The sequence below is a fragment of the Dipodomys spectabilis genome, unplaced genomic scaffold (genome assembly GCF_019054845.1).
Source record: "Dipodomys spectabilis isolate Male_0828 unplaced genomic scaffold, ASM1905484v1 ptg000264l, whole genome shotgun sequence".
NCBI lineage: Eukaryota > Metazoa > Chordata > Mammalia > Rodentia > Heteromyidae > Dipodomys > Dipodomys spectabilis.
Window position 1 is genome coordinate 7220837 of NW_024870941.1, and position 24597 is coordinate 7245433.

At 53.2% G+C, this 24597-nt stretch overlaps 1 protein-coding gene across 1 annotated transcript in view; it reads right to left on the minus strand.

The window, feature by feature from the left end:
* The window catches only part of Col22a1 (collagen type XXII alpha 1 chain), a 183926-nt gene that overhangs the window by 65823 nt on the left and 93506 nt on the right, over positions 1-24597 (minus strand). The window contains exons 27-39 of the mRNA XM_042699956.1: positions 24284-24328; positions 23856-23918; positions 23356-23409; positions 19527-19568; positions 18225-18257; positions 14371-14424; positions 14142-14195; positions 13169-13222; positions 12304-12357; positions 11269-11322; positions 8692-8778; positions 6931-6975; positions 5639-5716 (exon numbers count right to left, since the gene is read on the minus strand). Coding sequence (XP_042555890.1) covers positions 5639-5716; positions 6931-6975; positions 8692-8778; positions 11269-11322; positions 12304-12357; positions 13169-13222; positions 14142-14195; positions 14371-14424; positions 18225-18257; positions 19527-19568; positions 23356-23409; positions 23856-23918; positions 24284-24328 — 717 coding nt within the window. The remainder of the gene's footprint in view (positions 1-5638; positions 5717-6930; positions 6976-8691; positions 8779-11268; positions 11323-12303; positions 12358-13168; positions 13223-14141; positions 14196-14370; positions 14425-18224; positions 18258-19526; positions 19569-23355; positions 23410-23855; positions 23919-24283; positions 24329-24597) is intronic.

Consider the following 24597-nt stretch of genomic DNA (forward strand, 5'->3'; position numbering starts at 1 on the left):
GTCAGGATCATTCCCACAGCTCTTCTGTTTGTCAACTTGTAAGACACAGAAAAGAGTATATTAGGGAACAACTATACAGTTATTTCTCTAATGTTCTTCCTAAATTAAACATCTAATTATCTTTAATGATTACAGTTTTCTAAGATCTTTTTAGCTAACACCCGATTTCAGGCTTTGAGACCAATTTCCACTAAGGAGAACCACAATTCCTTGAATTCAACGATGGGTCATAGACCTGGCCAAAGAGCATGCACAGACACCTAGAACATCCACCATTTCCCAGAGCAAGGAGAAAGCCATCAGTTGCCAGGCTGTGTCCAGACCACTCTGGCTCAACATGTATAGAAGCCCATTGCTGTGAGAAACAACCATTTGAATACCAAAAGGAATAGCTGAGATACGTTAAAAACAGACCAGTGCATTTAAGTCCATGAGTTCAGACTCCCTCTTCAAAACATAAACAAATATCTAATTAGCCATCTTTGCCAGATACTAAGGAGCCAAGTCATTATACAAAAGCAATCAGTGGGCAAGTCTGAGAAGTTTCTTCCTTTCCTTCCTTCCACGTCAGGTACTGCAAACACTACGCAGAGTTTGCAAACAGGATATGAGGAAGCGTTCTCGCTGTAGCAGAAGCCCAGTAATAACGAACCGGTGAAACTAGAACACACCAACCCGCAAGCCCGCTGTGCCGGGCGAGGCGAGCATGGACATCAGAGGGGGCCCAGGAGCACCTGGTCCCCTCGGTGGAAGGACGGAAGCCAAGTCTGATCAAGCCGCTAACGCTGAGTATCAAAGAATCAGAACAACAAGGAAAGCAAAATGTGCTCAACTATGAAATTCACAAATCCGAGATTGTGAGAGCTTTGGAGACCAAAGACTAAACCTGTTTCCATCAACAAATAAAACCAAGAAGGATAATGGTGGGGGGGAGGGAGGGAGAGGGAGGGGATCTCTGTTCACCACCTCTACTGTTCTTCCTTGTCCCCTCTCTTCCTTCCTATCCACAGCCTCCTGTCTTGTGGTTCCTTCTCATTTTCATGAACTAGGGCCTCTTGCCTCTAGCTTTCACAAATGAGAGAAAATATATGTCTCTGTGGGACTGGCTAATTTTAATTAATATGATCATCTCCATTGATTTCTGTTTGATAGCAAACAACCCTAATTTCACTCTTCTTATAGCTTGCTGTTAGCTTCACTTGGCTCTTAAGACAGAGAAGAAAATTGACTTAAGTGTAGCAATTATGAATGGATGAGAAGAATGAACAGTAACTGGACATTTGATTATGTGGTAATGAAACTGCGGGTACATTTAAAAATATCTCGCCTTTCCAAAGCACAGGTTCCAACACTGATCAAAGGATATTATGTCTGTGGTATCTGTGGTGTGCTTTCAAACAATAGAAGCTGAAGGATGGACAAGGGAAGAGTGTGACCACTGGCCTGTAACCCTCGTTAGTGGCTACTCAGACGCCATCTTGTTATTCTGCCTGCTGTGACATTCTTCATAATAAGAGTACGTATATGTGTGCATAGACTTACATATGTATGTATGTATATATATATATGTATATATATATATACACGGTCATGTACTGCACAACAATGTTTTAACAATGACAGAATGTATAAACAATAAAATCCAGTAAGATCATATTTAAAGTGATGTCATGGCTAGCTTTCAGGGGTAAGTACATTCTGACATTAATTGACAAAGTTGCCTGAGTTATTTTTTCAGAACATATCCATGCTTTTAAGTGACATATGACATACACACATATATATGTGTGTGTGTGTGTATATATACCACACATTCATTCACAACTATAGATACATATGCAAATGCAGACACTGACACACTATGGGTGTGTGTTGGTAATTATAATTAGTGAACAGTTCTAGAAATGAAAGTCCCAAGGCATTTTATATGTGCTAAACACTTGCTCTTTTTTCTTTGCTACATTATACTATAAATCAGGCTCTATCTAATTCCCCCTTTATCTACATGTCTAAGATTCCACGGGCCCTTGCATGACATGCCAGGAGCAGGCCGCATGCTGGGCTGAAATCTCAGCGAGTCTTGGAACCTGCCCACAACTAGTGCTTGAGTTATAAGAAAACCACAATCAGTGTGTGGTGTGATGGGTCATGGCTGGGAGATGCTGAGAGCCTCCTGTTTGGGTGTATCTACTCTTTAGTAAAACATCTGGAAGGTTTCCTTGTCTGCAAACAGGGCCTATATAGGTATCAGTCTTCAGTTACCAGTTTCTTGCTAGTCTTAGGCTCTTCGGTAATGAGAGGACAGAAAATGAGGAACACCTTCTCAGTCCAGAAGGTGTTACTTCTACCACCTGCTTCCCCAAGGTACTGCAGACACTGCTGGTGTCTGACCACGGGGAAACGGAAGATCAGACTGGGAAGAAGCAGGTTCTGAGTTTGGTGGCTACCAGCAGGAGCCCTGTCCTAAATAGCCCACTCTCGGTGCCAGGGAGGCCCATGGACACTTTGATCTTCCCCAGGCTGGGCTAAAGCTCATTTTCAGCACTTCAAACCTTGCTAAAGGAAGATCAGAGACAACTTGAAGATTAAAGGAAATTTCCTTTTCTTGCGTGAATGTTTTGAAGAAGGCCAAGATCTCAAATAGCTATGTGGCTTCATGCCCTCCTGTTCAATGATGGGACGGAGAGAGCCGAGAGAGCCCCAGGCCCCCCCTTCCAGAGGGGCAGAGCTGGCCCTGGTCCCCAGGAACTGGAGCATAGCACCGGACGGAGAATCACTTCCTAGCAGATCTACCCCGCCTGTGCCTCCACTGAGCGAAGGCAGTGGGAATGTGTAAGTCCTGCTCACACTATGGAAGCCACGAGGTGAGGTGCCACCAATGACAAGCGGCTTCTAAGGACGGGAAAGTCCATCTACTCCCTGGCCCAGCTCCTACACAGGCTGGGTAACACGAGCCTCGGCCCTGTGTCTTCAGAACTTCACGCGGTTCACCTCAAGGCCACCAGAGCAGGCAGACGGCTCACTCCATCCTCATCTTAACTGGGCAGCCCAGCCACCACCTGCTGCAGGCACCTGCCCCAAGACCCCCTTTCTACACCACGGAATGTGAGGCTGATGCTCTGGCTGGCCAGGTGTGGCTGGGAACACCACTGAGCAATGATGGGTGTTGGCACACCAACATTACAACTTGATCATTCTGAGACCGTACCATGTAGTCATGCAGGGGTTAGCGGAGTGAGCCAGAGCGCATCTTCTCATTAACATGATCTCCCTGGGTACGCTCTCTGTCTCTATCTCTGTCTCTCTCTTTTCTCTCTCCTCTCCCCTCTCTGCTCCCATGTTCCCCCCTCTTCTCTGTTCTCTCTCCTCTCCACCTCTCATTTCTGGATGACTTCCTGAATAAACGCCTCACTCTTGAAACTCCCAACAGTGGAGATGATGTTTTGACCCCCAGAGGATCAGACCGACCTATGACTACTCAGCAAACAGAGGCAGCATTCTTGTCCCAGGCAGCCGCACAACCTCACACACACACACACACACACACACACACACACACACACACACACACACGCTTCCTCACCCGCTGTGCACGCCTGCTCTCCACACACCCTTGAACTCTCCCCACAGATTTCCATCGAGTGTCCAGGCTGGGAGCCAAAGAGAAGATTTATGACAAGTCAACCAGGTTCCATCCACCAAGGAAGCTTTTAATAAGCCAAAGTGGAAGAAAGACACTTGAAAGAGTTGATTTACAACCTGAGGCTTGGCCAATGTGTAGGTGGAATCACTTAAGCAGGAAGATATTTCATGGCGACTTTAGCGGACTCTCAAGTGGGAGGTGGGCCCAGCTGTCCCGTTCTGCTGCCTGACTCTCTGATTAAGTGTCTGGCATGGTGAAGTTGTGGGGAGTAGACAGGACACAGAAAACCTTGTTAAACAAGAGCGTGCCACATCCAGGCCTAGGCCTGTAGTGTGACATACGGTCAGTTCTCTCTATTCCAACAGGAATTCCACCTTCACTCTAGTGAATGGAGCTGGACCCTAAGGAGGACTTCAGAAATAAGAAGTCTGGACCACTTAGCTTCCTTTGCCTTGATCTTTTGCCACATTGTTTCTCCAGTTACTAGACAACAACAACAACAAAGAGACAGGATAAAAGGCAAAGTTGATCATGTCATGAAGTAGAGGGCTCTGCCTGTCTGTCAGAAATTCTTGGCTGAAAATTTCTTTTAAGGCAAACGGTTCAACCCAAAAGGATTCCGCATGCTGGAATCCCAGGGACACGGGGGAAGACAAAGCGTCACCTGACCCTGTCACACTTGGAATGGTACGCATGCCCAGCAGTGGAACAGAAAAGGGAGGCCTCAGGAATCCTTCTTGAGAAGTAGGACAGAGAACAAAGGCTGGAGGATTTGGAGAGCCAAGCAAGAAGCCTAGGACTACACTGAGATGTAGAACAAGAACACAGAAGAGAGGAAAGCAGGTATCTGTGAGTGAGACTGTGAATCATAGAGTCAACGTATCTTCTTATTTCTGGCAATCCTGGGCAGGTAAGGGTTGAGCTCCGGCTTGTACTGGTTAGGGAGGCCACGCCCCAGCCCTCTGTGTGGGAGGCCTCACTAGCTTTTCTCATTTGTTAACGCCAGACTGGATTCAAACATGGTCTTGTCTCCACCTCCCCAGCAGCTATGACTACAGGTATGAGTGGCCGGGCCCACCCTTAGGCTTCCATCCTTCTTCGAGAGTTACAGGTGAAGAATGACAGCTGCGTTTCCTAATGAGAAACCAAGAGAGACTAGACCACATACTGTGATGTTCACGGGAAGGTGAAGGGGAGGTCAGGAAACCACGGATGGAAGAGCCATAAAACCATTGCTCAGGGAAATGTCTGCTTTCCATGAAAAACCATTATGTTTCAGGGCCAGATATACTGGCTGTGGACGAAGTGAGTCTTCAATTTCTGCAAGTACTCAAGTATTGCAGAGAAAGAACATTGAGAGCAATCCTTGACTCGGATAAGGCCTGGCCTTCATTGATCCAAATGAGCACTTGTCACTTAGAGGGTTTACAAATTCTTATAATTACCACCTCTAGGGGTCTTAACAAGCACACAGGGCAGAGGGTGGGAACGACACGTTAAAATCAGTCACATAAAACGGATTGGTAGATTGCATTTTAGAAGCATAACCGCATGTCTATTTTTGCCTTACTAATTAGAACAAGCAGGATGATGAACTCTTTTCTGCCTGAAATACATGAAAACACACAATTTGTCCACTTCAGCTTCCTTTCCACCCAGCTCCACGTCGTTGGCTATGTTTCCTTCCCTCGAAGGGGGGAATGAGGAATTTTCTTTGCCTTTCGTTAAACTCTAGTGATATTTGTTGACCTCCCTTTGAATCAGACAAGTCTTGGTTTCTGCATAAGCTACGTTCTTATTCTTATAAAAGGTACACTACGTTTTACACCCATGTCAACTGTGTGCACAGAACCTCCACCCATCTGGCCCCAAGACCTCATTCGCTGAAATGGCAGCAACCTACAGAAACCGGGGCCGCAGGCTCCCATCAGAGCTAGCACGCTGTGGCTGCCTGGCCCAGGCACAAGCAAAAGCATTGGCTGAATCAACACTCACAGGAGGTCCAGCAACCCCAATGCCCGGGTCTCCACGGCTACCGGGAGAGCCAGGGATCCCAGGTGCTCCTCGGTCCCCCTGAGAGAGAGAGAGAGAGGGAGGAGTGGTCAGTGCCATAAGGAGATGATCAAGGTGTAGTCGGCAGAAGAGCGCTCTTCCTAACTGCTGAGTCATCCAATCCAGTTCCCATCCCTGTGCTCTGAGATTTCCTATGATGCACCCAGGCAGCCCATCCTCCAGACAGGCCTAGCCTTACGTGTGCTGTGGTTGACAATGGTCCAAATCCACTGTGCCCTCCTGCCCCCAACCAAACTATCATTCCTCTCTTGTAGCCACACACGCATTCATGTTCCAACTCCAGGTCCCCAATCACCAGAAAATCCACTTGTCAATCTGCCAAGAATTTACCAGTGCCTTCCGCGTTGTGGGAGTGGCGGAGGGACCCGGTGCTGATTGAGGTCACACTTTGTTTCGAGTGTTATCGGTTCACTGTGTGGATTTGGCCTGGGTTTAAGTTCTGGCTTCACTACGTAAGAACTTTAGGAAAGTAACTAGTGCTCTGAAAGCAAGTTTCTTCATCTATAATAGAAGCAGCCACACCAGTCACTCTTACTAAGTGAGACAGGGCACACAGCCTGCGGCCGGTGCCTGGCCCACGGCACAAGCTAGCTGTTGCATTTGCAGCTCTGCTGCTCACCTGCCTGCCGGGATAGGAAGAGGCTCAGACTGGAGCCAGGACTGGCCGGGACTGCCACTGAGGCTGGTAGTGACTCCTTACCGACGTCCGGGCGGGCTCACAAACTCCCCTCAGCAGTGTCTCCCTTCTCTGTCCCCTCTGCCACCGCATACCAAGTATGGAAGCACCACTGGATTTGAGCATGAGACCCAAAAAATCCACCTGGTCTGGAACCCCACACACCAGGAGCCCCTGAAGACCCCGTGCGAATGAGAAGTGGACCTGCACTGCGAGAAGCCTCTGCCGCGCGGAGATCACGTGTGACCGAAATCACGCGGACCACGTGAGACTCCTGGGATGGGTGAAAGCCAGTGAGTGTCTCTGGCAATTTCACACAGTAGGACTGTATTAGGTGCTGTGTATGTGTGTGTGTGTGTGTGTGTGTGTGTGTGTGTGCATCATTTCAAGATCACAGTGAAGTGCCCCCGGAACCTCCTGCCAATGGGTGCATGAGAAGCGGAGGGAAGCGGGAGTGGACAGAGAGGAGCTCACAGCAAGAAGTCCCCACGGCCCCTCCCTAGAAGGGCCCATGCGCCATTTGCATGCCAGCACTTACCTTGGTTCCTGGAGGGCCAGGTAAGCCGGGGAAGCCTCGCAGCCCCTGGGGAAGGGAGAGACACAGGGCAGGTGTGAGGTGGTGAGCCAGCACCGGCCGTCCATTGGCAGCCACGCTCTGCTGGGGGCGGGGCAGACGCCTGACTTGTGTGAGCCATGTGGGACTCCGGCCTCCACGTGAGCAGAAGCACCTCGCCTGCCTCTCAGTCTACTTTTTCCACTTAAGATTAGTGAGGGGGAGGGGAGAGCATGCATGCAGGCAAGAATTCACTGTCCACACCACAGAACTGGGAAATGCGAGGGAAGGGTGGGTGGAGGTGGGCGAAGGCGTTCAGGTGTTGAGCCAGATCAGGGGTGACTGGGAGCGGCGGGTGAGAATGTGGGAAGGCGTGGTGGCATGGAGCAAGCCGCACTGTATTCGTAAACTGCCTCAGTGAGTGGCGACTCCTTGGTACCACTACTTACAGACGGTTCAATATGACCAGCTTCCCACAGGTGACTGGAAAGCTGGGCTTCAGAGCAGAGCGCACCTGATCCAAAGCCAGATCCTTATTCTTCTTGGCTGTGCTTAGAGCCCTGGGGTAGCTCTGGAGGTTTGTTCGGTTCAGCACTCACGGACACAGTACTTCGGAGGGTTCCTCTCCGCTCCTGCCCGTGACTGTCCCGTGACTGTCCCGTGACTGTCCTGACCACGGGTAACTCATTTCACGACAGCCTCCCTCCATCACCAGAGGCTCAGAGGCCCAGACTGGTGGCCACATCTTGGCATGGCCAGCGCCGGGCTGGGCCTGCCCTGCAGCGAGCAGTCCGCGTGGCTGCACTGGCCTGAAGTCAGCGCCCACGCCCAGCAAAGCTGCTGCTTCGCTTCCCAGCGTTTCAGGTAAACCATGCTCAGCCACAGTCCAACAACGGTAAGTGGAAGGACTCAGATATAACCAATGCGTTCTAAATGGCTTTCGGTGCAGTAGATAGTTGTAACTATTTTATTGTATTGTTGTTCGTGTCTTACTGTACTTAACATATAAATGACGCTTTGCCATAGACTTGTGTGACCAGGGGAAGCATGGGGTGCGTGTCTTTATGTAGGACACGGAGCGTTATCCGTGGCTTCAGGACTGGGGGGGGGAGGGGGCGGCCCAACTGGGCCCAGCTTACTGGCATTGACTACAGTGCTTCTTTCTGTTCTTTTTCCTTTTCCAGTCTATTTTCTCCAGGCATAGAAACATGTTCCTGATACACGTAGACATCGACATAGATACAGACACACAGACACACACACACTCACACACTCTCACACACTCACACTCACACACTCACACTCACATACTCACACTCACACACACACTCATACATTCACACACTCTCACACACTCACACACATACACTCACACACACACTCACACACTCACACACACACTCACATACTCACACTCACACACACACTCACACTCACACACACTCACACACTCTCACACACACTCACACTCACACTCACACACATACATTCACACACTCTCACACACTCGCACACTCATACATACACACTCACACTCACACACTCACACACACTCACTCACACTCACACACTCACACACACTCACTCACACTCACACACACAGTCACACACTCACACACAGACACACTCACACATACACACTCACATACACACTCACACACTCACACACTCTCACACACACTCACACACACTCACACATACACACACACTCACACACACACTCACGGGCACGCGTGAGCCGCTTACCGGTTCGCCGTCCTTCCCCTTCCCGGGTGGCCCGGGATCACCCCGAGGCCCCGCTGGCCCTGGGCGCCCTTCTTCGCCTGCTGCTCCCTGGAGAGAAAAGTAGACAATTTCCAGGGTCCACATTAGGCCAAGTTCAGCTTCTGGTGGGAGCCGCCCCTGCAGTGGACAGACTTCCTGGGGTGGCCGTGATGGAGAATGAAAGGCACGCGGGCCTGGACGGCACAGAAGTGGGCAGCACCCACCCGCACTGAATTGCTGAATCGCACCCTCCAAAATCCACATGTTACAGTGCCACCGGTTAAGTTTAAAGGAGGTCATCCCGGGGTGGGAGCCACTGGGCTCTCGGATGAGGGTCCCTGGGGACAGACCCGGGAAGGGCAGATGTCGAGAAGCGGTGGAGGGAAGACAGAGGTTGCAAAGGGAAGAGCGCGCCGGGTCAGGTCCGCCTCGTGGCCCTCCCTCCAGGACCCGGCCTGGGACGGCCTGGTCTGGGATTCTCGTCCCCACGGTAAATCTCCATTGCTCTGAGATCTGTCATTGTGCAGCCCACGAGAGCAACGTGACACAGGGAAGCCCAGAGGATTCGGATGACGGCCTGCAGCCACCTCACACCCACGCCGGGAATGGCTGCCACTGCTCCGGCCTGGCAAGGGCTCCTCAGGTCCTGCTCAGCTGCTCTGGGCGGGGCCTGCCCGTGTGTTCCTTCACCAGATCGCTCCGTTGGGAGAGAATCAGACAGACGGAGAGATGGAGAGCATGGTGAGGAGCTGCTGAGCAAGCGAGGCTTTGAACTTGCGACAGGACAGTTGCTCGTCTGTCCTCAAAGCTACATGCAGCTTCAGTGTGAAATACTGGGTCAAACCCGAGAGACAGACACACCTTTATTTCCAGACAGCAGTCCTGATGTTTAAATGTCCCAGTTCTCCTCTGATGGAGGAGGCTGAAGTCTGGCAAGCCTTGGATGGAGAGGGTCTCCCCAGGCCCACAGCCCGCAGCCTTCCCAGAGGCCGCCACTGGGCTTGGGAGAAAGAACATTGTAGAGAGCCCCAGAAGTTCCCTGGGCTAGCTGCGGAGAACGAGAAGGGGTGTGGCTCCCCCTAGTGGCTGAATGGGCCAACAGCTCACTGGACTTGTGGGTTTGGAATGCTCAAACCTTTAAACATCTTAGTGCTTGGAATTTAACCTTGACATCTCGGTCACCCCTTCTAGGCTCACCAGCTCGTGTGTGACATAGGGTCCCCCACCCTTGACACTGTCAGGGAAGAGCAGAGAGGGCCGCCGTTCCTTTGCGTGTCCCCACTCATTACTGCAGTCTGAGATGGTATCCTTCTAAAACTTTCGCGTGCACGTTGCCTATAAGGATTGTTATTGAGCCTGTGATCAGCTTACAGCCTCCACTACCCCCCCCCCCAAGATATTTCCTACAGACTGGCTCATCTTTGTTCTTTCTAAAATAAATTGGAAAGATGTATTTTTTTAAATGGAGCCAAAATGCAAACTCTGCATCTATTCTTGTTAAATTTTATATAAAGATACGGGAAAGTGATCCGTCCCTGGAAAAGTGTCAGCAAACGCAGACTGCGAGGAACCTGGATGGAGAGTTTGGATAACGGTACTGGGAGAGGCATCTGCAGACGCTCTGTCAGGAGAGAGGGTGTGCATGTGTGTGCCACCAGCCCTGAGCCTCTGTCCTCTGCCGGCCCCCACGGCCTCGCTCCACCCCAACCTACCCTGAGCACCTGCTCCCCGCTCTCAGCTCGGCTTCACCACTTTGGGTTCCGGGTAGCTCTGAGCATCCTCATGAGGATGCCAGTCCCAGAGCCAGGGTCTTTCAGACCGGTTGATTCTTGCACTCCGGGGTTTCCAGTAGAATCCCTGGTCTTTACCTACTCTGTGCCAGTATCCGTTTTTTCCTCCAGCGGTGACAACTAGCCATGTCAGAAGGAGGCAGGCTGCCCCGGGAACAGACCCCATCTCCTCCCTCCCCTCCCCTAGTGTAGAGCTGCAGAACCAAGACTTGGAAGCTGGCGTGCGTCCTGGGTTTGAATCCCACGCGACTCCCTCGGTGCATTCCAATGAGCACTCTGGGTTTCCACGGCTCTGGCTCCGTATCACCAAGAAGGCGTTCTCAAGAGCACAGGCTAACAGACGCGTGCGGTGGGGTTTCAGTGGGCGTGGTTTGATCCTCAGTCTCTGGGGCTCGTCTGTCCCTAGTGGACGCTGCTTCTCCCTTCTTGCCACACTATGGGGAAGGCGGTGTCCCCCGCGATCACCGGTGCACAATGGAGAGCTGGGCCACGGCGCCAGAGCAGGCGGGGCGTGCGGTCACACACACCTGGCTCGGCAGCTCTCCAGCTGGGAGACATGAGCAAATCAATTCGCCCTGAGCGACCATCTCCACAGCTATCAAGGAGCGGGAGGGTTAGAGGAGAGGGCGGGGAGCCACAGGGCCTTCTCTGCCTCCTACTCATTCTGATTTGTGGGTCCTGATTTGTGGGTCCTAAGCCAGGCCCCGAGTGGCAGGGGGTGCTCTACTGTCAGTGAGGCCTCCGGGCCGAGGGCATGCATGGTGCTCACCTTCTCACCCCGCTCGCCATCTTTCCCCGGCGGGCCTCTGATTCCCGGAGTGCCCTAAAGAAAGGAAGGTTATTCACACAGTCAGCTGGAAACACAGCATGAGCAACTGGAATCAGTCCTATGGGGGACCTGGGGACCCCCTGAGCCTACCTAAAGGTGGAAGAGTCTGGCTCTGTACTGTACCCCCAGGGCCACTCTTGGGTGGGGCCACTAGCCACCTGCACAAGGCCAGACAAAAGGCTCATGCGAAAGAAGTTGATGCAGACACTGAGAGACAGGAAGGGTGGAGCGGGCAAGACAGCCAGTGTCCCGTATGCACTTCCTGCCTGTGCCTGGGGTCAGGAGAGTCACGCCCTATCCCTGAGGGCCATCACGCCAACAATGCCCGAGAAGGTCTGCGGGACCAGCATTTGTCCTCTAAAGGCAGATGATTATTACTTGGAGAGGTTTGATGAATGTGTAGGACTCACCTCACACTACAGCGGAGAATAAACTGTCTCGGCCCCTGGCTAGATGTCAGTGTGTTTTATTAAAGAACATTCAAGTCTAAATCAATGTTGATGGTGAACCGTGAAGCTGGGTTGTCAGAGACGCTCTGGGCCTCTGCATCTGAGCTGGAGAGGTGAACCTCCGCAGACCAGAGGAGGCAGGGCCCAAAAGGTGACTCAGCACAGCCTGTGCACCCCGCAGGGGAGGGCAGAGGCCTCCAGGAGCCCGGCCCGTGTCTCACTGCCCGTCAGTGGAGAGCTGGGTCTGAATGCCCATGGGGAACAGGCAGCAGGCGGCCTGTGACCAAACTCTTTAAGTTCATTTTGGGTGTCTAAACGTCTCCACGTTTCTTCTAACACCAGCAAAAGGCACAGACTTTCTCCAACCCCAACACTCCCATTTACCACCCAGAGGGTTGAAGCAACCCTAGCAGGATCACTGGTGACACAGGCCACCAATCCCACTCCCTCCCTGTGAGCCCAGGACAGTGAGAGAGAGATGGAAACTCAATAGAAGATACCAAGGGCCCAGGGCCCAGTTACTCACCGCACTTCCTGGGGGGCCACTGACACCGGGGGGTCCTGCAGGCCCAGGAGCACCCTAGCCAGAGACACAGCACATGAGAAAATCCAGAAGTCTCGATTAGAAACAGCTGACCCTAGCCACCCTCTGTGCCCGTCCCTCACACAGCTCATTGGGACTTGCTAGCACAGCCTCCCACCGGATATCCCCTCCCCAGAGGAGCCAGGCCTCATGCGTGGGCTTCCAGCACAGAAGAGAAAAACAGGGAGCAGAAGGACACTGCCCAAGCACAGAATAGAAGGGTGAGGAAGCCAGGACATGAGGCTGGGCCGGGAGCACAACCCCTAACAGCACGTGAGGATTGCAGGCGTGTGAATGCCCTGCCCTCCACCTGAATTCTAACTGGGGAGGAAAGGAACACTGAAGACAGAGCAAGCTGCTCAGAGCCGACCTGGACAGAAACGGTCCTTGAGACAGATCAGTCCAAAGACACTCAAGAGAGCGAGAATAGGGCCGGGCCAAGGCAGACTGTGGGTTGGACAGGAAGAGGAATTTCTGATAAATGTGTGGAGAGTGAAATCCTGGGCTTGTGGTCAGTTGCTTGCTCACGGAAGACCACAAAGTCCGCATGGAGCCCAGCAGGTCTGCTTTTAGCCTGCACCATGGTGAAGATGCCATTCCCAGAGAGAGGGCAGCCAGGAAGAGGAACAGTGCTGTGTGTGTGTGTGCACGTGCACATGCGTGTGTGCACACGCGTAAGGAAAGACATTTCTCTGTTGGACTGAAGACCAAAGCGTGTCCCCCTTGTGCCCCCTGCTCAGGCCCGGTCCCCGTCCTGGTCTCCTCTCTGTCCACCGGAAGCAGGTGGCACACAGGACACAGGACTTACAGGACTTCCAGCTGCTCCAGGGGCCCCGTGGGAGCCATCTTGTCCCTTGGCGCCCTGTGCAGGAGACAGAAAGAAAGGTCAGAGGTCAGAGTCCTTCACCCTCAAGGCAAGAAAGTGTCAGCAAGCCCCAACACGTCAAAAATCAGATGATCCACACAGAAGCCCCGGGGACGGCTCTCACGCACATGGAATGGCACCTGCGCTGCCAAGGGGGCTTGTCCTCACCCTCACCACGGCCCCCAGTGCCACCAGACCCCCACGGCAGCTCAGAGGGTAGTAGCACGGCCAGACAGAAGCTCCCGGGATCTCGGCTGGACAGGCCAGTCCACCAGGCCCTCTGTGCTGTCTGGATTCCTCCAGACAACCCGAAAAATCGCTAGGAACCATCCACAGCGGCAGCGCACACGGGGAGGGAAGAAAATGCAGTCAAAATGCCACCGTGCGCCAGGCATCCTCTACGCCGAGGCTGCTGACTCAGAGGAGGGGAAGCGAGTTTCTGATTGTGAGGACATGTTTCTTGTGACACACGTGGGACTCAGGCCAGCTCCGCCCAGCGATGACAAGACAGAGTGAGCAAGGAGGACAGAGCCAGGCCCAGCCCCCAGGACTGAGTTATGGAGGAGCTGGGATGTGTGAGGACCTAGCACCAGGCCACAGCACCCTCTGGTGGTAACTAGAGAAATGCCAGGCGAGGGTACGGATGAAGGCAAAGAGCACATAGGGATTTCAAACCCCTGGAAAGGGGCTGGGAAGGTGGCTCAGTGGTAGAGCGCTTGCCTTGCATGCATGAGGCCCTGGGTTCGATTCCTCAGCACCACATAAGCAGAAAAGGCCGGAAGTGGTGCTGTGGTTCAAGTGGTAGAGCTCTAGCTTTGACAAGAGCTCAGGGACAGCGCCCAGGCCTAGAGTTCAAGCCCCAGGACCAGCGAAACACCTCCTCCCCCCCCAAAATGTGGAAAGTGAGCTTTCTTACCGGAGGTCCAATGGGTCCCCAAGGCCCCGGGTCTCCAGGACGGCCCTGTGGTCCCTGAAATGAGACAGACTGTCCGTCAAGCGGCTCATCACCCTAGTTCCCAGCACACGGGCTGTGGTGTGGGCATGCACAATGGGTACAATCTGAGCCAGGATGGCTGGACAGTGTGGTTCGTGCCTGGAGCTGGCTGGCTCCCAGGTGGGAGCATGTGCGGGGCACTGGCACTCACCGCTTCCCCGGGCACACCAGGATCGCCCTTCTCTCCTTTGGGCCCTTGTTCTCCCTGTTGGTGGAAAGCATGGAGAACAGGTCACTGGGCTGCAAGCGGACCTCCCACTCCTTCCGGTGCACACACTCCTTCCTCCCACCCTCAGCTTAGCACAGGCTCCTCCCATCAGTGGACGGGCCTGCAGGGTCTTCACCGCCCCAAGGGGGAGTCCTGGGGCTCAGACCTCTCCTCTCCCACTCTCCCGGGACTCTGATGGATTCTGACTCCTCTTTCCTACTGAGGGTGGGAGGTGGGTCCCACACACAGCCAAGTCCTGCTGTTAGGGACCCCCCAGAGTCCAAACTCTTCTCCGTGGCAGCTGCTAAGTTTCAGCTTTACACGTATTGGTGTGGCCTGGCCTGTGTCCCCACCAGCTCGGCACCTGCAGAGAGGTGGATCATTGGGGATGATGATGGGGAGAATTCCCAGAGGAGGAAAGGGCTGTCACAGGCCTCTTCTTGAGGGAGATGGGACCACGCTTTGTCTACAGGACCTGGGGCTGAATCCCATGCTTGGCATGGTCAGAATGATGAAGGGACAGGTCGGAAAGACAGTGCCTTCGTGTGCTCAGACTGAACTCCTGGGGGTGAGTGAGGCCCACCTCCTAGGATGCTTAGAAGGACACGAGATCATCCCACAGCCCACAGGGGACAGGGGGGAGGAGGGAGGGCCGGTGGGAGGCTAGGCCACCCTGCAGCAGAGGGGCAGACATGGGTAGCTGTGAAAGAGACCCCGCTGCAGAGTTGTGTAGACTGGCTTAGACCTTGACTGGTTTCATATCTGCCACACACACGTCTTACACAGACACAGAAGGCATGACAGAGGGGCTCCTTGCAGGGGCAGGAGCAACACAAGTGCATTCATGCAGAAGGTCCGCACATGGACCTGAAAGAGCAGGACGTGTATTACCACCCAGGCCACTATGAGAGATACTGGGTTTGCCTTCTGCAAGCAGAGAAACGGGATGAGCATTCGCTTCAAACGTGGGCAGGAGTATTGCGCGGGCAGGAAGCTTATAAATGAAGGCTCTGGAAAGAAGAAGGGCTGGGGCGGAGCCTGGAGGACACCTGGGGCAGATGCTAGTGACTCCATTGGAGACTGTGGCGCCACCTGGTGGTGGTCTCACTCGGCTCTCGGTCAATGCAGGGACAAATTCAGGAGCCGGCCAGCAGCTCCCGCCTACCCTCCACTCCAACCTCCTCTCTGGCCACCAGCTGGCACGGGGCATGCCCTGGGGTCTGTCCGCCACTCTCAGGACTACCGACTCAGTGGCGTCCCACCCCTCAGGGCTGTCCTCGGATTACATGAGACTGCATCTGCCATGTGTCCAGGGGGAGATTCCCACAGACACAGCTTATTCCTGCCACTGGAACGGCCCCTGGAAACAGGAAGAAACATGGCTAATTCCACAAGGACATGACTCCAGCGTGTTTCTTTCCTGGGACACTTCACACAGAGAGGACTTGCAGAGCGGCTGCGACCTTTCAGTCACCAGCGAGGGTTCAGGGGACACACAGGGAGGAGGCCGCTGTCAGGAACGAGACTGCAGGGAGCAGGAAGGTAAGCGTGGGATGCGTGAGTGCTAAGGAGAAAGCACGCACCACAGGCAGGCCACCTAAAACCTGCCCGGGGCCCAGGACAGGCAGGTGCTCTATCTACAGGTGAAGAACGTATGGCCGTGGCTGCCTGCTCCTGTTGCACCCACTGTCAGCCAGTGTCCATGTCGGTCACACCAAAGCCCATCTCTGGACTCTCTAAAGACTCCCTTGAAGGAAGAGGAGTTGAACCTGGCTGTGCCTGTCCAACATGGCCACTTCGAAGCCACGCCCTCATCCCTAGCCTCGGATCCCTCCTGGAGTTCTCCTCTGTAATCCCTAACCCTGTGACTAGCCAGTCCCGCCTCCCCCAGCTCCAAATGCTTTCTGGTCCAGCCGATATCTCTGAACGCCATCAGAGAGCCTGCTCTGCTCTCCACGGGCCAGGCAATGACACTCCGCCATCTTCCTTGTCCATCAGCCCCTGCTCCCTTCGTGAGCATCCTCAACACTGATGAGGAAGAGAGCTGAGCTTTTCCCTCCACCTCGTCTCCCATCTTCTATTCTTCTCATTGCATAGCAAATTGTACTGTCCCTCCAAATCCCAAGTCCCTGTGTACTACTGGAAGACACACACCCATGGAGAGCAGGGAAGAGTCAAACGCAGTATCACCATCTGGAGCCATCAATGCAAACATGGGTTACCATGACAACCTCCACCCCCCCCCCACCCCGCCCCAGAGTGTCCTGCAATTGCCTGCTATGAAAACTTCCTTTTCTTTAGTCACAATTACCTGGCTTTGATTCAGAGAGCAGCTCCCTGGCTGCCTCAAAACCACACAGGATGTCATCACCGGGACTTAAAAGTGGAGGACAAGGCCGTGACCCCGAGCCTCTCCTTGTGTGCTTTCCCAGGGCACCATTCTAGAAACTCTCATTTTATGGAGCAAGTCTTTGCAGAAGAGGCTGATGATGTGTAGACTAGTTTTAATCTTAAGGGCCTCTGGGGGAACCTGACAGAGGTGAAAGGGCCAGTAGCACAGATAGCAGAGTTGTGCAAGGAGGAGGAGGAGGAAGCAGTGAGCTGGCCAGGCAGCCTGCGCGTCGGGGGCCAAGTCTCCAAACACAGAGGCAGGCAGGGGTGTCAATTCCAGCCAGGACAACATGGCTGACTGACCCTACTCCCTACAACAACCACCAAAGACCACGCTGCCTAGCAATGCCTGACCTCCATGACTCCCTCCCTGGTTCTCCAGGGCTCAGAAATCCTTGCTTCTCCTTCTGCAGGGACTTCAGCCTCTGACTCGGTCTCCTTCCACCCGCTCCACTCATTTCTGGCAAAGACGGATCTTTACCAGCTTTTAAATTGTTGAGAGAGGCAGGGATCCAGCTGGAGTTTACATGTGCCTACCGCAGCCTCTCGCCACACAAAAGAAGTGAGCAGAGGCAGGAGGGGCCCTGCCTAGGTGCCTGCCAGTGGCATAAAGACTAACGGAATAAGCTCAGGAATAGCACCCAGGCCCTGAGTTCAAGCTCCAGGACTGGCAAAAAGAAAAGGAAGGAAGGAAAGAAGCGAAGGAGGGAGGGAGGGGGAAGGGGGGAGAGAGGGAGGGAGGAAGGGAGGAAGGAAGGAAAGAAAGAAAGAAGGAAGGAAGGAAGGAAGGAAAGAAAGAAAGAAAGAGAGAGAAAGACACAAAGAAAGAAAGAAGGAAGGAAGGAAAGAAAGAAAGAAAGAAAGAGAGAGAGAGAGAGAAAGAAAGAAAGAGAAGGAGAGAAAGAGAAAAGAAAGAAAGAAAGAAAGAAAGAGAGAGAGAGAGAAAGAGAGAGACTCTGGCCAAGGGGAGAGGAGTGGCCGTGGCCTTGGAACTCTGATGGTTTGATTCTCACTTTTCTCCTCAGGGTTGTGGCGTCTGGGCTGCTCCCCCCCTCCACAAGCCTCCCCCACTTTCTGGGCCCCTCCTTGAAGTCCTCCGGCAGCCAGGGAACATGCCTACCTCGACTGCTCCATGCCCTGCAATCTCCAGTGTTCCACTGCAGACCTAACTTTACCCAAAGACAGCGTGGTCTTTTCCCTTGACGCCTTGCCAAAGGATATCCTGGAATGTCCTGCCTGGCACAGGGCCAGCTTCCTGGAGTAACTCATTCCCCTATTAGCAGGACTAGTCGGGAAGACCAGATGCCCGGATGACAGACTGAGGGAGCTGCAGCTCCCAACCAGCGCTGGGCACGGCCAGCCAGGCTGAGGGCACAGAATCCTGCCAAGCTGTCACTGCTACTCACCGGCATTCTTGGGTGTGGTGTGAACAGGGATGTCTGAAAAGGAAAGCACAGAAATTAGAGGCGCCTGACATGCCATTTTTTAAGATTCTGCTGTCTTTTCTTTTCTCTTCTGTGTGTGGGGGCGGGGCAGGGGCGGGGTGTAGGACTGACACCAAGACGTGAACTCGCACTTTCACTCACTACGGAGCCATGCCCCAGCCCCTAAACCCCTGCCATCTCTGAGAAGCTTGCCAGGCGAAACAGTACAGCCTCAAAGTACTCTTTAGCTACGGGAAGCTCCGAGTCTCGGAATTCTTTCTGCAAAGCCCCCAGGAAGCGTGAAGGCACAGTAGCTGATCGGAGTTTCTGGGGTCCATGACTGAGCTCTAAACCCTGGGTGGTGTGGGGTCCTTCTGCCAGCTTCTAGGACTCCCTCAGTCGATGGGGGATGAACCATTCTCCCCGTGGGCATCAGAGGCCTGAGTGGAATAGAGGAGTCTGCACGGGGCTGTGTACACAGGCCTTCGCACCTCCTAGTCCAGTGCTGCTGCCTGTCCTGAACCAGGCAGGGACAGAGGTGCAGACAGGGTGAGGGGCCCCGTTCTTTGGCTCAGGAATGTTCTAGCTTGTGGGAATCTTCCCAGTGAAGAGCCCCTGCTGGGCACTGCGTGAGCTGCCCACCTCGCCACCAGCCTCCCAGGCCGTGCTGAGAACATTCTAGAGGTTCTGCTCTCTCACACTCAATACTTCTGCAAATGCTGTTCCTGGATCTGGAACACCCTCCCCCTTTGTTTACAGCTCACCGTTCTTTCCCTTGCTTTCCTTGTTGGCACTCTCTTTACGCTGTGACACAGGCTGATCTTGGCCACTGAGTTAGGGCAGCTACCATCTCCCTTCGGAGCCCATGATCTCCCTCAAGCCTGAGGCGGGCATTGCCCGGCTTTCAGCTTTTGGCAGGGGGCCCAAGGAGCGGGGACTGCACCAAGGGACACCACGGGGTCCACCTCCAAACAGTGAGTTCAGTACCTGCCCCAGTGACAATAACGGCAGAAGATGAGACCTGGATAAATGACTCCTTATCTCTGGACCTCAGTTTCCCCATATGCAACCAGGCAGAAATGTACTGTCAATCCCTAGGCACATGTTATCAGAAATAACAATCACCATCCTCATCCTTTTGTCAATAAAGTAAACCAGTAAACACAAGCGAAGAGTTGCTGTTAAGGGGAGTGTGTGTGTGCACACACATGAGTGTGCATGTGCTGGCCAGGTGTTCCCAACGCTTCAGGAATTGGAGGAGAAAGAATTAGGAGAGCTACTCACTGCTCCAGGCAACCCGGGAGGACCTGCTGGGCCAGCTTCACCCTAGAGGAAATGGGAAATAAATGACCATCCGTTCTTCTGCCAACTCTGTTTGTGCCAGAACAGATTTGATATTACCTCTACCCAAATAACCGGAACACCCTCCCTGTACCTACCTAGATATATAGAAATGATAGATAGATAGATAGATAGATAGATAGATAGATAGATAGACAGATAGATAGATAGATAGATAGATATGAATGGAGATTATACAGATGGATAAATGGTATGTACACTCCAAATTATAAAATACTTCAGGCCAAGTATCTACACACATTTGCATAGCTATCGATTACGTAAATCATGCACTGTTCCACGGCTAGGCCCCACACCGATGGTTCTCCATATCAGTCTGGTACTGGGGCTGTTTTCCTGTAATGTGGTGACAGCCAGCATGTGGTTTGTCACAACAACAAATATGCCCTTCAGCTTATGACCTCTTTGATGTGCAGCTCCCTTACAGATGCCCAGAGCCCACCTGCTCTCCTGGGAGAAGCTGGCTGTGCTGTCCGGGGCCTGAGGCCCTGGGATTATCTCTGTAAAGCACACAGGCCTACGAGTCCAGTCAGCTGGGCTTAAAAAACAACTCTCACATTTTACCAATGACTTTCACCTGCTGTAACTCACATCTCCGCAGACTCACAAAGACAATGATGCCTCCAGAGCCTAGCATCATATCTGGACAAGCAAAACAACGAAGGGTAGGCTGTCACCCCTGCCAGAGAGGTTGGCAACTGCCACAAGGAGACCCTCAAGCATGGATGCCACAGCCTGTCTGTCCACGTGACCGGGGCCACGTGAAGCCAGGAAGCAGTGTCTACCCTAGTCTCGTTCCTGGAACCAGCCCAGAGCCGGGCCTGAGGCCTCCTATAAATGATTACATGGACCAATGAATGAATGAAGTCAACTTAGTAAGGGACGAGCATAACTTTATTAAGCAACAATACTATGATGATGGAAATGTGTGCCACCGTTTTGCCTGCTAGCATCTAATTCCAGGTTCTGGTTTCCACGAGTCCCTGCTGGACTCACTTGTCTCCTAGACAGCCCCCTGAGGGGTTATCCCCACAGAGGGTCCCCTGAGGGAATGGACTTCCCTGTCTCGCCAGTGAAGACATCAAGGCATAGAAGCCTCCAGCAACAAACTCTAGAACCAGTCAAAGACTGAATGGGCTCAACTCAGACTGAAATTCCAGAAGCTTCCGAATGGGAAGCAGACACTTGTGCGTTATCTGGTCGTCCCCAGGCTGCTTTGTGACCTGAAGGCCTTCGACTGCCCTCACCCACCAGCTAGCAGGCCGGGGTCGACGCCGGGCATGCCCTCAGAGCATGTGTACAGGTGCGTGCAAGTCAGTGAACAAAGGAGCCCCACGGGAGGGCAGCAGCTGCCTTCGAAACAGCGCCCTCCTCTGGCCTTGGCACAGGGCAGGGAAGGATGGGTGGGCAGAGGAGGCAGGTGGAGGGGCTACCACACAGAGAAAGAAGCCTTAAAAGACCTGTGGCATGCGGGTTAAAGTTGACAGACTGAGTTCCAATCCTGTTTACTGTGAGTGCTTAGCTCCCAGTTGCCCGCCCCCCCTCCTCCCCCCAGAAGCCGGGGCAGCTCTGTCCCGTCTGTGCCCGATGGGGCGCAATGGACCGCAGGGCAGGCAATGAAGGGAAGGGCAGAGGGGGCCTACGCAGGCCGGTCAGAAGGCGGCAGGGTTGCTTCAATGCCTCAGTCTGGAGTTTTGGCGGGAGGGGAAACAAATCGTGTACCACTGCCAATCTCTGGAGGTGTGGACAGGCAGCCCAGGCTCTTCGGAAGCCTGCGTGTGACCTGTCACAGAATCCGAGCCGCTCCCTGCTCACCCTCTGCTTCTGCATTCTGGAAATGGGCTCTTCACATAGAAACGGCATTTCTGAAAAGCCCAGGGAAGCAGTAGGCCTGGACGGCTCACCCACACCAGCAAGTACCAAGATGGCCAAACGGGAGGAGGGCTGGGAACCCCAGGGAGGGAGGGCGGACTTGGGAAAACAATCCTCTGTGAAGGGGGGAGGCGAGGACCGTGTGGGAGGGGTCCCAGCGCCCAGGGCCCAGAGTCAGTCAGGTCCGGTGTGCAGCACAGGCTATGTGTGCAGCACACACACGGACTGGGTCTCATGAGAGCCGGGACGAGGAGCTCGCTAGCTTTTCTGGGCCTCCACTTCCTTCTCTCAGAAGTGGGGACATTGTTGACAACAGAGACCCCTCCCTTGCCCTGGGGGCCCACTGGGTTCCACATGGACAGTGCTCAAGATAGTGCTTCGCACAGTGAGTCTGCCCAGATCACTCTGGCACAGCGGGCCGCTTACTCCTTCCTTCTGAGGACCTCAGGCAGAGGCATCTGGCTGCAAAGCCAGAGTCAAGTTGATGGTAAGAAGAGGGAAGCGTGGGGTGAAAACCCAATGCCATCTTTAGGGCTTATTTATTTATTTATTTTACTAGTCCTGGGGTTTGAACTCAGGGCCTAGGCTCTGTCCCTGGGCCTCTCTGGGCATAAGGCTAGCATTCTACCACTTGAGCCACAGCACCACTTCTGGCCTATAGTGTGTATGTGGTGCTGAGGAATCAAACCTAGGGCTTCATGCATGCTAGGTGAGCACTCTACCACTAAGCCACCTTCCCAGTCCCCCAAGGCTGCCTTTCTGACTCCTGGACCAGGGCTCTTTCCACAAAGCCAGGTTCTGAGGGAGGTGTAGATGGGGGGGGGGGGGGGGGTAAGTGTATGCGCGCATGTGTGCGTGCGTGCGTGCACACATGTGTAAGCTGCTGTGGCAGTAACTATGTTTGGAGAGAGGCTGAGCATGAAGCAGGAGGAGGAGGGACAGGATGAGCTATGGAGGGGCACCGCCAGGCCACGGGACAGTAGCAGGCCACAGGCTGGTCCTGTCTGTGTCCCTGCTGTCTGGGCAGGGTGACCGTCAGGCTCTCTGGGCTCTGGAGAGAGCTCCCTCTCCTCATCTTTTCTGGCTCCTTGCTGTTACTTACCTGGGAGTGCTTTGCTACCTCTGATTTCTTACCCTTAGCACTTTCCATCCATGAATTCCCCCCTCATGGCTCTCTCTCCTTCTGTTTGTCCTGAGAGCACTGCTCATGAACAGCTCCTAGCATGTGGTAGAGGATGTTGCCAAGTGCTACAGAAGAAGGAGGGCCTGTGCACGGCAGAGCACACAGTAGGGCTCAGCAAATGGAGTCACTGAGACAGAGTACACCTGGACTGTGAGGTAGACTCTAAGCCTATCCCCAAAGCAGAGACATGTGCAATGTAGGAGGAGGACACTGTAATCAGGGTACAAGGGATCTGATTCTTGGCAAATTCTTTACCTTCTTGGAGCCTCTACTCCCCTGAACAAATGTATCACTAATATCTATCTTATACAGCTGTGCTTATATTCAGAGAGAGAAACTGAGCATGATGAGGACAAACATGGTACTCAGCATGTGAGAGGTACTCAAGCAAATCTCAAGCCTATGAGTACAAAAGGATGGATGGATGGATGGATGGATGGATGGATGGATGGATGGATGGATGGATGGATGATTGATGGATACATGGGATGGTAGATAGATAATGGATGGGTAGATGGGTGGATTACTTTCTTTTGAAGTTTACTACAATTCCAGAGTTTATATCTAACTTATTTTTCCCTAAAAACTTTGTCATACTTTGGCACTTTGGACAAAGGCACTCAGTAAAAATACCCAACTTTAGGAAGCAGCAGCCAGTGAGACCAGACAATCGGGATGAGAGGAAGTTGCTCTTACCTTTTCACCTCGGTCTCCTTTCAGTCCAGGAATTCCCAGGTCACCTTTTTCTCCCTATTATGGAAGATACAAATATAAAACGTTCTAAACCAAAGCTTAATGGTGAAGGCAATGTGATCTTGAGCAACATGTACATTTCTTTCCCTCTTCCCTCTCTCCACAGCCATGCCTTAGCAGTGAAATGGCCAGAGCAAAGCCTAACCCAATGGTGCTCCTGCTAGCTAAGTGTGAAAAGTATAATTCTTCAGGTGGCAGGCAGTGTCTCCAAGCCCCTATTGCTACCATTCAACCTGAGGATCCTCTGCTCTTCCCCAAAGTACCTCCTACCTGTGGTCCTTTTGTCTCCACTCAGAATCTCTGCCACTCTCCTCCCATTTCTCTCCCATCAAATCTGAGGACAACTCTATTCCCCCAGTCGAAATGATCACCTCCTCACAAAGAGCTAAGACCCCAGCAGCAGCTGCTTTCCATGGTCCTGGGGCAAGAGAAGCCAGCCTTACCTGGTCTCCTTTCTGTCCCCGCACACCTGGGAATCCGGGAGCACCGGGGAGACCTGCTTCTCCCTGTGAGGATAAAATGGCAGCTCTGTCCACAAGGCGCTCATTGGAGGCCTCCCCGGGGCAGGCTGTGGGTCCTATGCCATGGTTGTGGTTGGTCAGCCTGTCTACAGATCTCCAGGCCTGGTGGAAGTCACAGGGAAGGCAGAGCAGCGTGGGCAGGGGATACCAGATGACCCACTCGCTGGAGTATGCCCAGTGGAGCTCTTTCCCATCCATCCCCCATTGTCGAGCAAATAAATGAGCACAGTGAACTCCCAACAGACTCAAGGCTTGGCATTTGCACGATTGTAGAAAGACTTATCATATACCAGCGGATGAATGAGTGAATGAATGAATTAGATGAATTGATGAAAACATGAATGACCCACCTTCTCTCCAGGTCTGCCTGCCAGGCCTTGCTCCCCAACTTCACCCTGGAGAGAGAATAACAAATGTCATCACCTTGCATGCATATCTCCGGCCATGGCTGCCCCTTCCTGGTGGGTCTGTACATCCACAGCCCCTGGCAGATACAACCTCTCATTCTCTAATACGAGGCATGGGTTAAAGGCCAGAGGTCATAACCTAGGCAGCGCAGTGTGTATCATCCCTACAAAGAGGGGTTCCATGCGCCCTCATATTGTCTGCCAAAACCAGACTCTTGCCCCGCAAGAGTACATACGGGCTAAACCGTTTGTGTTGA